The sequence below is a fragment of the Diceros bicornis genome, chromosome 8 (genome assembly GCF_020826845.1).
Source record: "Diceros bicornis minor isolate mBicDic1 chromosome 8, mDicBic1.mat.cur, whole genome shotgun sequence".
NCBI classification, from domain to species: Eukaryota; Metazoa; Chordata; class Mammalia; order Perissodactyla; family Rhinocerotidae; genus Diceros; species Diceros bicornis.
Window position 1 is genome coordinate 85236906 of NC_080747.1, and position 14052 is coordinate 85250957.

Consider the following 14052-nt stretch of genomic DNA (forward strand, 5'->3'; position numbering starts at 1 on the left):
TTTAGTCCAATCTGCTGGCTGCCCTTACTTTCTATCTTTCTTTACACACTTAATATTACTCAACATACTTACAAACTTATTCACTTGTATTTCCCTTTTCTACTAGACGACAAAGCTCCTTAAAGAGTAAAATATCAAAGGGAAGAGTTTTCATGTATCATTCATTGGCCTCTGCAGGAAATGACAGTTTTTTTTTTTGCTGAGGAAGATTACCCCTGAGCTAACACCTGTGCCAATCTTTCTCTTTTTGGTGTGTGTGAGGAAGACTAGCCCTGAGCTAATATCCAACGCCAATCCTCCTCTTTTTGCTGAAGAAGATCGGCCCTGGGCTAACATCCGTGCCCATCTTCCTCTATTCTATATGGGATGCCGTCACAGCAAGGCTTGACAAGCAGTGCATCGGTGCACGCCTGGGATCTGAACCTGCAAACCCCAGGCCGCCAAAGGGGAACGCGCGCGCTTAACCGCTACGCGACTGGGCCGGCCCCTCAGTCCTTCTCTATTTTATATATGGGTTGCCGCCACAGTGTGGCTAATGAGTCATGTAGGTCCATGCCTGGGATCTGAACCCGTGAACCTGGGCCGTTGAAGCCAAGTGTGCTGAACCTAACCACTAGGCTATGTGGCCGGCCCATGACACAACATTCTTAACATAAGCTGATAAAATAACCCTCAAGGACCAATAAAACAATATCTAAGGACCAATTATTTTACTTCAGATGGTTTCTGTAGCTGATTCTGCTTACATGATTCACAGACACAGTACTTACTTCTATGGCTATCTCATAATTAGGTGGAACTTAGCGTGGTTCTCCAAATAATTTCAAAATGTTGCTTTCTGCCAGCTCCATTTCCAATTAAAGAAAAATCAAGCATGTAAATATCAGAAACAATAGGTAAGGAAGTTAATTTTTCCTCACTGCATTAATTCTTAATGGGAATTGCCCTTAATATAGTATTAAAAAACCCACCAAAGTTTAAAAACCACGTAACTACTAAGGCTCTGTCAATTCTTTCAAAGGTTGTTTTAAATCAGTAATTGTGCTTCCAAAGTATCTTACCTTCAGAAAGAATAAGCCAGCACATACGGTTATTCGAACTAAGCATTTCTGCCTCATAACTTTAATGATCAAGAGCATTTCCTGACTATAATCCACTAAAATTCAATAGTTACTCTGTATTGAAACTTAAAATTAGATGTTCCATTCCTTAGAAAGTCAGGAATCTGTAGTTCTGTGGTACTGCCATCACTTTAATTGACCTAAGACTCCAAAGCAAAAGTAACTTTGTTACCACTTGTTCTTCCACCAAATCTGCAATTTATGGATTGTTATGCTGCCATTGGCCCTATTGTTTTGGGTCACATCTGCATGCCACATAGGGTAGGCATACTAAGAAAATAGAGTAATATTTATTTAATCAAACTGTGATGTTTTGTCACAAAGATGCAATCAAAAGCCAAAACAATAACATGAGTTACTTCACTGATGACTCCACATTAAGGATAATTGTTAACTATTTACAGGCTGGCACCTAAACTTAGGTGCTAACTTATAAAGAGTACAATAAAATCTGTATTTTGGGTGAGTTTTTATAACCTTTGACTCCTTCCTGAGACTAGCCAACAGTGAGAACTAACCTTCTTAGAAAACAAGTACATTTCAAGGAATAATGCTACCAAAGCAAAACTGCAGTTGTGGTATAAATATGTTTTACTTTTGTTAATCAGAGAATATTTAAATAGCTCTGAAAATCAAATATTTGTTTTCAAAAGTGGAAAATTGCTACTGATTAATATGCATTCAGAGGTTGCTGAAAAAAGTTCTGCAAGAAATAGCCATAATCTGAAATATCTATAAAATAAATGTTTTCTGAAAATAAAAGCAAATTAAGTTAACAGCTAAAGATTTGTCAGGATAAGCAATCTTCTATTCTCTGGAAAATTACAAGCACGAAGTACTTATATTTATGTTTCACTTTGATTTACCATAGGTATATTCCTTACCTTTTGGAAAGAACAGTTCAATAAAAAAGTAAAGTCTCAAAAGTCAAGCAGAAAAACATCACACTGGTTTTTAAAGAGTTAGTTTATTATGCACACCACCCAACTAGAAGCCTTGATTACAAACTCGTTTGTGCTTTACTAGTACTGACAACTAATTTTTATAATGAGACTATCTTAAAGCACCCTCTGGGTCAAAGATGAGCTTTATTTGGTACAGATATAGTAAGGGATTTTATTGAATTCTTTGATTTGAAAATTTGTAATCTATAATATGAAAATTCTAGAACTTGCACACACAAGTGCCTACAGAATCTAGGTAGGCAAAATGAAGTGGAACTGGCAGGAACTGTGGCAAAGGAAAACCCGACCTAAATAAGGGAGGCAGCTGCTACTTCATCCCAAGCCATTACAGCTTGTGGAATGAGGGCCTAGTCAGAGGGTTTCTATGTGGTAAAACACTTTGTGGACCAAACTGGGTAAGCCACCAGTTAGTTAACTACGTATATTACAAATCACAATTCTGTTATCAAATTAGACAAAAGGAAGCAGTTTTAAAGCAAAATAAATATTTAAACAGTAAAAATAGTTCTTGAGATAATTGGAAACAATCATGATTTTGTAGTTTTTATTAGGATAATCCAGATATACTTCAAATTATTGAAATAAACATCCCAACCTCTTCCCCTAAGTTTGACTTAATTTGATTCACAATCTCCCTACTTTTAGGTTATAGCATTTCGCAATTACTCTAACTCAATCATCCCTGCTAGGATTTCCCATAAATTTCTCCTACTAAGCACTGGATTCACATATCATTTATTTCCCCTTTTATCAAGCACTTTTCAAAATTTTTGCTGAGGAAGATTAGCCCTGAGCTGACATCTGTGCCAATCTTCCTCCACTCTGTATGTGGGTTGCTGCCACAGCATGGCTGACGAATGGTGTAGGTCCACACCCAGGATCTGAACCCAGGCCACCGAAGTGGAGCGCACCCAACTGAACTCCTACGCCCTGGGCCAGCCCCTCGAGCACTTGTTTTAATTTGTATCCTTAATGGCTGGCACAAGCAGAGGCTCACACTGGTTGAGATAGAAAAAAAATTTAAAGTTATCAAAATCAGAATTACTGAATTTTTCTGGCTAACTTTTCCAAGGGCATTTCTTTTTTTAGAATTATTAACATCATCTTATTGACTCATCTCATCTACATTATTGCCATTTATGTTGAGATTAAACCACCAAAAAAGGGGAAGAAAGCAGAAAATTCATTAAGACATATATACAACTTGGAACTTCAGAAATCCTCAAGTATCTTCCAGGTCAAAAAAAATGTTAAGTATTGTGCAAGACAGTCTTACTCCAGGATGTTTTACTGTGCTCTAATTCTGTGAAATTCTTAGATGGTTTCCATAATTCTGAATATTCAATTATCCAGCATATACAGTTTATCTACTCAGGATAGAAAGTAATTCTGCTGTATTTAAAATACAACTTTCTACCTAAAAATATTCAAATTTTGTATAAAACTCAAGTTCCATACAGAATCAAATATCAAAATAATACAATTAGAACTAGATTTTTGGCAGCTACAGGCGAGAGAGTAACATCTTTGTGTAACACCATGATAGAGCCAGTAAATTAACTGGACCTATAAATAACAGGAAGCTGTGGCAACGCTTTACACTACTATGAAGGAAAACTAGATTGAGGTGAAGAGATACTTGGTAGGTCACAGAAATGCTATACTAGAACACGGACACACAGTATACGTAACAAATGACTCACTCATTAAACTACTCTTTCAAAAGCAGTACAACTATGGCATATTCAAAACAGAATTACAATGTAATAAACCTAAAGACTTAAGTTAAAAATCTACAACTAGATCAATGCTAGATTTTCAATTAGAAGCAAAAACGTTTAATTTTTAATACTTACAGGTCCCATAATTGTGGCTTGCCAATGAAACACTAGAAAAAGAAAAACTCTTGTTATTATCTAAAAATGTACAAGTTTCTTTGAAATTAGCCAGAAAAATCTACTTGAAAGTTACTTACTATCATCTCCAACTGGACCTGCAGAACATTGTGCTGGAGGGTCACGGGCCAAATCACTAAGTTCCTACACCAAGACAGAAGATGATGGGTCATGTAACCATAATAGAAAACATAAGCAAACAAGGTGAGTCAACTGCTTCCAGTTATTTTCACCCCATTCTTAAAGGGACACACAGTCACAATTCACATTAACAACACACTCTATTAAGAGAGAAAATGTATTAACTGTAGTCTAGTTCCTGGGACACGGCAGACATAGTTAGTCCCATAGAACACATACTGAGACAGTCATCTTGGCTAGGGTTCACAAAAATATATATACACATCGATACGAAAATTTTATTACATGAGTAAAAGCTATCCTTTCACAAACCAAGAAAGTTGTAATCAGATACTTTCATAGCTTAAGAACAAAGCAGTTTTCAACATTTATATTATTTGAGGAACTTTCAGACCATCTTAGAGGCCCTTGTTTCTATTGTCTTAAACCCTCTATTCTTTCTGAACCACACTACACACTGAACTCATTTTTCCACTTGAAAAATCTCTCACGAGGCTAGGTAGGTATCCTTTTTGGCTTGAACTCCTTATTCCCTCAATTTAACCTTGTCTTTTACTCAATGTTGAGTAAAATTGCAACTCTAGAAGAACCTACCTCTCCAGGTAGAAAGTAAGTTTGCTCTTAGCAAAATATACAGTTTCTACAATTCCATTTATGCATAATGAATACGGATAATCTAGTAAGAAAATAAAGCTGTTTCTTTAATAGGTTTTTATTCTTAAGATGATATAGCTATACCTACATATAAATCCCTATAGGGATCTACAGACTCGTAAGATAACAATAGGATTCTGAGAAAAACGCAGGGAATACACAACACTGCAGGTAAATAACTAGAACAAATATTTGCCTTTATCCTACGGTCAAAATGCACTTCAGAAAATGGCCAGTTGTTCAGGAATGATCAGTCTAGATTCACTCCATTAAAAACAAACAAACAAAAAAATCAACGCAGAAGAACTGTCCTTGTGGTAATCATTTCACAATATACATATAGTAATTGTTATGTTGTATATCTAAAACTAATACGTTATGTCAATTACATCACTATAACTGGAAAAAAAAAATTGTCCTCACATACACTGCCAATTTGCTTTTGAAACTCATACCGTAACTGCTTTTAAGGTTACCAAGACAGCCAGAGATCCCAGGATTCACAATCTTAGAATGTTCCAAGATCAGACCAGACCTTTATGCTTGCCTATGTAAATATACTCTAATATGTTCAACATATTTAAGAATGGGAGAAAATTCATTCCAAACACTTTTGATTCTGACCAGTAGGAATTACAGGAACTCTAAAGAGTTAAATAACTAGTTAAAAGAAACTACGTATGGTTTTAACTTGAATTAATCGACTATTCATTACTGAGCAAAGGACTTTTTTGCAGGCCAGATCAAATCTCATGCAGCAATTACATGCATTCCATGATCAGCCACTTATTTATTATAACTAATGGCAACCTACTTTAACGCCATCTCAAGGTATATCTATTCTATTGTAGGTACGAATCAAGCACAGTCTAACTGATATGAACAAAGAATTTTCCCATGTTCCCAAACTTATATAACAAGTTTTATTGCATAACTGGCCCACCAAAAACCAGAAGTTAACTTATGCAGTCGAATTCTCTCTTTCCTTAAGGAGCATAAAGTCAAAAAAAAAAGTCTATTTTAAGGTTAAAAATTTACCTGTTCCACACCACCCCCTACCCATTTCCTACAAAAGATAAAGACCTGAATTTTCAAAAATACTATTAAAACCCAAATACAAACTTACATACGTAATTCAAATGCTCAAACATAGCATCATTAAATAGCAACACTGAGTACGTGCCTCTCTCAGTACGGTAGCAGTTTAGAGTCTCACTTTTAATCCAACTTAGACCCAGTATTTCCTAGGCTTATTTCCCCATCTCTAAAATAGGAATGTTTATTTTCACAGAAGTTTTGAGAAGATGAATAAGACAAAGTACTTTAACACACTACCTGGAACATAATGTACTAGATACTCAGCAAGCAGACTACTTATAGCCCACTCATCTTGAAGGCAGGATTTCGGCACTCAAATTATTTGTTTATTAAACAAAAGCAAAATTACTTCATAAATAGGCTACGTATTAGCTATGAGCCTTAGCTCATTTACCTTTTTGCCTACAAGATGAATCTTTATGCTTAGCTGTCTATAACATAATAATCTAGCAATTATACTGCTATGATATGTTATACATTAACACAAGGTCAGCAATTCAAGGAATATTTGTGGATGGAGTTTTAAAGAAACCACGTTACTGGGTTGAGTCATATGAAATTACTAATATTTGACCACTCTGAACTACAGAAATTGCAATTTCATATGATTCTACCTAAAAATGTCTGAGGCCAGCCCAGTGGTATAGCAGTTAAGTCACGCACTCCGCTTCGGCAGCCGAGGGTTTGCGGGTTCCGACACTGGGCGCAGATCAATGCACCACTTGGTCAAGGGATGCTGTGGCGGCGTCCCATATAAAGTAGAGGAAGATGGGTATGGATGTCAGCCCAGGGCCAATCTTTCTTGGCAAAAACAGGAGGATTGGCAACAGATGTTAGCTCAGGGCTAACCTTCCTCACACACACATAAAAAAGAAACAAGTCTGGTAAGGATTTAAATTCAAAAATTACCAAAATGAGTTTCTTACATCCAAGTTTCCTACACAGATCTACCCCAAATTATGTACTTAATAAACACATTGTTTTGAATATAATAAATTTGTTAAAAGGCCTGAAGAGGGCAGGCCCAGTGGCATAGTGGTTAAGTTCAGCAAGCTCCGCTTCAGCGGCTCAGGTTTGCCGGTCCGGATCCTGGGTGTGGACCTACACCATTCATCAGCCATGCAGTGGCAGTGACCCACATACAAAATAGAGGAAGACTGGTGACAGATATTATCTCAGGGCAAATCTTACACACACAAAGAAAAATATCTAGCAGTTATTTTTAAATAAAAACCAATTTAATGATTGTTGGTCTAACAATGTACCCAATACTGATGTTCAAACAATTTCATTATAAATAAAAGTTGCAGAACCCATCAAGTCGACCTAGAATACATCAACATCCTACTTGAAAGTTACATATTTTAACGATGAAGACTGTAAGAAAATATTTCTTACAGAAGAAATGAGTTTTTCTGCACACTGATATTTATGAATCACTAAGCCATTATATGCTGGCATTATCACTCCTTTAGAGTGAAGGTATATCATCAGCTAGTTAGCACTGAATTTCAGCTCTCCACTCCCATAATTTCAGGCTCTTATTACTCTCAGATAATTTCTAAATGTCTTATTTTCCAAGTTCTCTATGACCAAGATACCTCTGAGTAATCAAAGACCTAAAATTAGGCCAATTAACTTACGTACTAAAATCTACTTTAAATTCAACATCAAAAAATGACCTAAGTAAAGTCATTTTAAGGATAAATAGGTCTTTTTAAATCATGTACCAGCACTTACCTCTAAGATACCAAATAGTTCTTATCACATTATTATACCAACAGTGTAAGCAAGTAAGACATAAGAATATCTTAGCAGGAAAAAAGAATATGAGAAAAAGCACAGTAAGAAGTCATCTTAGATGCTCTTCCATGTAGCCGACACTCTGTCAACTCCATAAATCATCTCATCCTACCTCCACAGAGATGCTTCACCCTTACTCCAAAGATGTGACTATAGTGTTGGCTGACTGTCAGCCACCATTAACCAATTACTGACACAAGGCTAATCATACAATTTTGTTCCTTCAGCCTCAGGGACTAGCTCAGAGTTGCAAAGTAACCTAAGCCGGGACCTGACCTTGTCAGTCTGTCCATCCATCCGTGCCCAAGATTTTTCAAATTGAAGCTGGAAGGGGCACCTTTTTCCTTCTCTAATCAGGAGCTGTAAGAATGTGACCCAGAGTTGCTGACAGGGATGTGCCCTGAAATTACATGGTGAATCCAAAGAGAAAGAGACCACATTGAGCGAGAGATAACTGAGAGCTGACTTGGCATATAGATATGCAATTTCAGTCCTTGAGGTTGTAGCCTGCTTTGGTTTCTATAGCTATTCCTTTGATTATTAACTACTCCAGTTTCCTTCTAATAAATACAAGGTGTGGGGGGGGGGAAGGATAGTGAGGAGAGACCCATTCTAGGCAGAGCGCTACTGGGACCCATTACCAACTACACAGATTTTATTCCACTGAACACAATGTAATGCTCAAGTCATGCTGAAAAACATGTAAGAAATCGAAACGAAGCTGTCTCAAAATTAAACTAGTGAGAGCAAGAATTCATGTGTCCTGTCTAGCAAAGATTTAACTTTCAATCTAATCAAAGAAATTAGAGATTAATTTAAATCCATTTCCAAAATGACAAGTGTAATATTAGCTATTAGCTAAAGTTTCACCGTCAAAATATTTATTCATTTATATGAAGACTGCTGTTTTGGTGTCAAGTATGTTGGGTCTGAGAATACCAAGATGAACCATGAATGATTCCCCCAAAAGACTGAGCTAGTAAAAAGTAGACACAACGCAACAACAAAAAATTACACTGCCACAACGTAAGTGATTAAAATAAAGGCATTCAAATACTCTGTGAATCCTGATAAGGATTCACACTAACCTTGCCTGGGTTTAAAACAGTGACATTTGAGCTGAGTCTTGACGGAGAGAAGCATTCTAAGCAGAGAAACTCATTCAAAGTCAGGGGTGTGAAGAACAGAGATTGTAAAAATTTGCTTGTAATCTGGTATACCAGAGACACAACTACATGTAAGGAAGTAGCAAGTGTGGCCAGAAGGTTAATCAGGGCTGGATCTTTTCAGAGCTTTGAATGTTATGTCAAAGACTATCCCAAAGGCAATGGGAATCCACTAAGTTTTTAAGCAAGAATAAGACAATTCAGATTTGGGTTTTTTAATGTACTGGCAGTACATCAGAAGTGATTCTTTTATTTTTTTAAATTATTCAGCCATATCCTAAAAGCACCCATGTATTTGTGTACCCAGCTTGATAGTTAAGTAAAACTTAACATTTTTACTACCTTCAGATTTTAAGAAATGTTGCAGTTATAAGTGAAGACCTTTCATGTACTCCCCAGATTCCCTTTCCCCCACAAGAGTTAACAGATTATCCCAAATTTAGTTTCTGCCATTTTTCCACATTTCCATACACTACTAGGTATGTATCTCTTAAGGCTATACAGCATTGTTTTGCAGGTTTTCAAATTTTAAGTGATATAAAAATATATGTATCATTCAGAACTTCTAAGAATCTGATGAACTACTAACCCTCTATCCCCCAAAATATACATATGCCCACACAAAACTTAAATCTGTGGAGTATCACAGACCCTCCTCACCCCCATATTGTAGGAATCACCACTATAAAGGACAGATGAGTAGATAACTACATTAGGAAGCCATAGTAGTAATTCAGGAGAGAGAAGAACATAAACTAAGTCACTGGGGATAAAAAAAGATCTTAAATACCGAGCATTTTACCCTTACAACCACCTGATGAAAAGAGGCCTTATTTCTACTCTACATTAGAGCCTCTTACTGGGGGAAAGGAAAGATTGAGTTCAAGTGTAGGACATGAGCTTCAGGATGGGTAGGAGAGCAAAGAAGTCTACCTACTAGACAACTTGAAAAACAAGACTGGGTATAGGTTTCAAAAAGGCAGCTTTCTCAAAAGGGTATCCTTGCATCAAAGATGTATTTAAGTCAAAGAATTTGATATGGCATTTGGCAAACTGGAGGAAAAAATTTCAATAGCACCAACCCAACTCTTCATTCTACTCAAGGAGTAAATGTCCCAGACTGAACAAGATATGGAAAACATGTCTTTTTAGGGTCAGTTCCTCCATAATTATTCACTATTAGCTTGCATCTCACTACACTCAGTGAGTCTAGTGTTACCTATTTTCCAAGTTACATGGCCTTTAAACGAAAGCCAACTGAGAAAACAATTATCCGTTCTACTACAAGAGGAAACTGAATTTACCAGATTTGAGATGAATTTCTAATGAAGCACCCACTGAAAGAATTTCCAAAAGTAATTTTGTCTTTGGTTTTCACCTCATTAAATGATCTTAGAGCCTAAAAGTTTCAGAGGCTTTAGGAACAAAAACAATTTATAAAATTATTTGAAAAACTGAAATTGTTAGTTCTTTGCTTCCTATTAGTTAGAAAGGAACAGTGCCAAGGACGAGAAAGAACAGCTCACATAAAGCACCTGTAGAGTCTTCAAACTCTGTTGACCCTCCATCCCTCCCTCCAAGAGAACAAGCATTACTCAGGTGGGCTCTTGGTCAATTATTAAGACCACTGAAATAGGAAAACAGGTAAACAGGTGGCAAGGGAGATTGGCACACACTAGGAGTTGCTAAAGGCTCCACTCACTTTGAAGGGACACTAAGATGGATTAAGGACATATAACGCTAAAAACTGTACTGCCCATAAAAACAGAAATAAAAAAACCCAGCAAGGTTAGACGTTTCTTTACCATGGTGTGCTCTTGGGGAAATTTTCTCCTTTTAGGTTCATCTTCCTCTAAATCACTTCTCCTGAAACCTCCTGCACATCTGGCTAGTGCTAGTGTGAGAATCCAGGCCTTGCCCCACTTAGAAATATGCTTCTTTCCCTTTAAAAGCCCCAACAGATCCATAGGAAAAGGAGTCAAGCAAATAGCTCTAAAAGGCAACCAATAAGAACAGCTTGAACCATTGACTGTTTTCATCTGGAGGTACATGATTAAACAGTAATGAGTTTGATCCTTCTTTCTGTGGAACTCATATAAGAGAAAGCCTACAGTTTACTTTGAGGAATAGCTTTGCTTCAATCACTATGGGACACAAGATCTGACAGTTGATTGTTAGAGGTAAAACATGAAAAGGTGGAGAGATACTGGCCTAGAAGTCTACACATACTGCTAAATATTTGTTTTTTGCTTCTCCATTCTCTCTACACCTTCTTCGTTCAATGAGGTGAAGTGACTAACCATCCACTACAAACAACAGGAAGCTAAGGTATTGAACATATTAAAGGACTGTAGGAATGATAAGGAAGTATAAGAAATGGTCCTCGTGTCCAAAGAACTTATAAATTAGAAATACAAGAACTATTTATGAATAATGAAGCTATAGGGCAACCATGTTAGATCAGCCTCTACTAAGATACAATGCCTCTAGTAATAATTATTTAAGCATTCTGCTGAATTTTTTTCAGTGACAGTCACTACTTACATATTATCGACATAACCAAAGTCAGCATTTACGAAAACCAAGTTTCTAGTATCAATCCTGCTATTAAAAGTATAACTCCCTACATAACTTATTCTAGTTTGTCCAAGTTCCACCATTCTTTATGATTACCGTGGCAAGGCCAAGTTCATGAATTCCATCCTTAAGTACTATGTATGTTCCACAATCATTTGTTATCCCAATCTCTGCCAACTATCTTGCATATCATCACACAAAGGTCATGGTAGTAGTAGAGATACATTTCCTATCACCACTGTTGGGAAAACTTAAAAGTGCATGCCATTACTGAAAGGCAATTTCTTGTATTTGATTCAAGAGTCCATTTCTTTCACAACTTTTACTTGACAAAGATTGGTATGACTCTGTGAATCAGAACTATAAAGACAGTCCTTGCCTATTAAACCTATACTGAGCAACATAAAATACTGCCTTGGGGGCTGGATGAGATGAGAGCATGAGGTGGGAAGCAAGAATAAGTACCTTTGTAAGAAATTTTGAGGAAACAATCACCCTCAGCCTTTACAACCTAGCAAAATATAAAGGTACATATTCAGACCAATAATAGAGGTCAAAATGCAGTACAATTAATTGCCCAATTAGACAGACTGCTCTTAATTGTTTTCACAAAGACCAGGTTTACCATCAAGTAAACAAATTTTTTTACTAACTTTAATGTTGTGAAATTTCTATATACCACATATAAATACAAAAGGAAGGAAGCAACAAACATCTCAGAAATGTATGGTTACCAGAAGTTATTTCAAAAGAAGGAAGCTTGGCAAAAACGATTCTGGGATCTGAGCAATTTCATAAAACTGTAGACTTAATAATGGAAAGAAACAGTCCCTTTAAAATCATTTTAGTCTGGAATTTGTAACTTTGAGAAATCCTGAAAGCTTCTTTTACCTTAAGGATTAAGAGGTAGGTGCTACAGACCATGTCTCATTACATCACTGACAAGATATTAACTTCATGTTTAGTTGTCATTATAGATGAGACATGTATGCTTGTTCATTAGACAAGATACAAAGAATGGCTTGAATGAATAATACTATAATTTTCTTTCTCTAGATCACCATTAAAGTCACCTACGATTATTCAAAGCTCTTCTTTTGTAAGCATTATCTAAATGAGCAAAGACAGAAACCCAAATTTAGGTTTTAACCTTTGATCCATGAAACCAAATAAGGCATTTTATAGATACGAATAATAAAAATTAGCAGTCCAGTGGTTGAAAATACCCAATTATACATTAGCCATGAAATCATAACAACATTAGGATTAATGTGAACAAATATTCTGCCCTGAAAATGAACAAGTAACCAAGCAGTAGTGAATCACAACTGAGACCTAAAAGGTCAAATATGACAAATTCAGCTATGAAAAGTTGGTTGGAGGTTTCTGAATGACAAGATTATGACAAAAGCATAGTTGGAGATAAAAAACATGTTTGGGCAAACTATAAAATACTTCACTGAACTTCTCCCCTCCTCACATAACGAGGCCAAGGATACAGTTTTGAGAATAAATCTTATCTAAGAAGGAAAATTAGCTAATAAGATACTCACTAAATGCATCCGTTCTTAATTATTCAAATTTAAAATGAGATCATTGCTTATGGTGGCAAAACCAAATCAAGAACATAACATTTCTTGTTAAAGAATGAAAATCATCGCTATTTTCAAAATACTGGTTTGTTTTCGCAAAGTGAATTAAATATAGTTATAAAATAAAAACCACACTATAACAATAACAAAATGTAGTGCAGAAAACATATTTAGATAAACCTATCTTTAACAATGAGTGAACCTGATATGTGAATAAATATTACCCTTAATTTCTCTTAATGTTTCCCCTACTTGATTTATAATATTCTTGAAAGATAAGTTGTATAAGATAACATCTATTCACGTGTTTACTACATGCTTGTTTCCTCCACTCAAAGCAGAGATTCTCATGGGTAATGACAGGCTTCCTTATTTTTTTATCCCCTGGGACTAGACTACTGTGCCAAACAGAGTAAAAACTTCAATAAGTACTCATTAAATACCTCCTATGTCTGTGGTTCTTAACCAGACGGAGGCTTCAGAATCACCTAGAGAACATTTCAAAATTATGTTTGTTCCCAGAGAAAATGCTTCATTAAGTCTGGGAGGACCCCACGTACCTGTATTCTTTAAAAATTCTGCTAAACATTTTGACATATAAATTTAACTCATGTCAAAACCACTCCCCCCCAAAATAACATGTATAACAGAATGCAAAAGCAAACCTAAGATTTGAGGCTTTCATCTGAAACATTTTAATCTCAGTATTAGGAACCGTCTTCTTTAATAAAAAGGGATCATTATAGTGAAATGCTCCGGAAAATCAAGAATTAACTGTATCTTGGATAACAAGGGGCACGGGAACCTATGAGTTAACATATAATCTAGTGACAGAGAGATCTAGTGATAAGTAGTTTTTTTCCCCAACACTAGCAAGACTATTCAACTTTATATTTGCATGAATACAAAAAGTAGAATATAGCAGATGAGCACGATGATGAAAAGCAAAGCATAGTGTCAAAGTAAGTCACTCCTATTCAATTTAGAGTTCAGTATACGATCAGCAGCCCTCAGTCACACAACTATCCTACAAATTAAGT

At 36.0% G+C, this 14052-nt stretch overlaps 1 protein-coding gene across 2 annotated transcripts in view; it reads right to left on the minus strand.

The window, feature by feature from the left end:
- Positions 1 to 14052, minus strand: part of UBE2D3 (ubiquitin conjugating enzyme E2 D3) — a 29367-nt gene that overhangs the window by 11456 nt on the left and 3859 nt on the right. For both annotated transcript variants that reach the window (XM_058547594.1, XM_058547595.1), the window contains 2 exons: positions 4062 to 4125; positions 3943 to 3974 (listed from right to left, as the gene is read on the minus strand). In XM_058547594.1, the coding sequence (XP_058403577.1) occupies positions 3943 to 3974; positions 4062 to 4125 (96 nt within the window). The remainder of the gene's footprint in view (positions 1 to 3942; positions 3975 to 4061; positions 4126 to 14052) is intronic.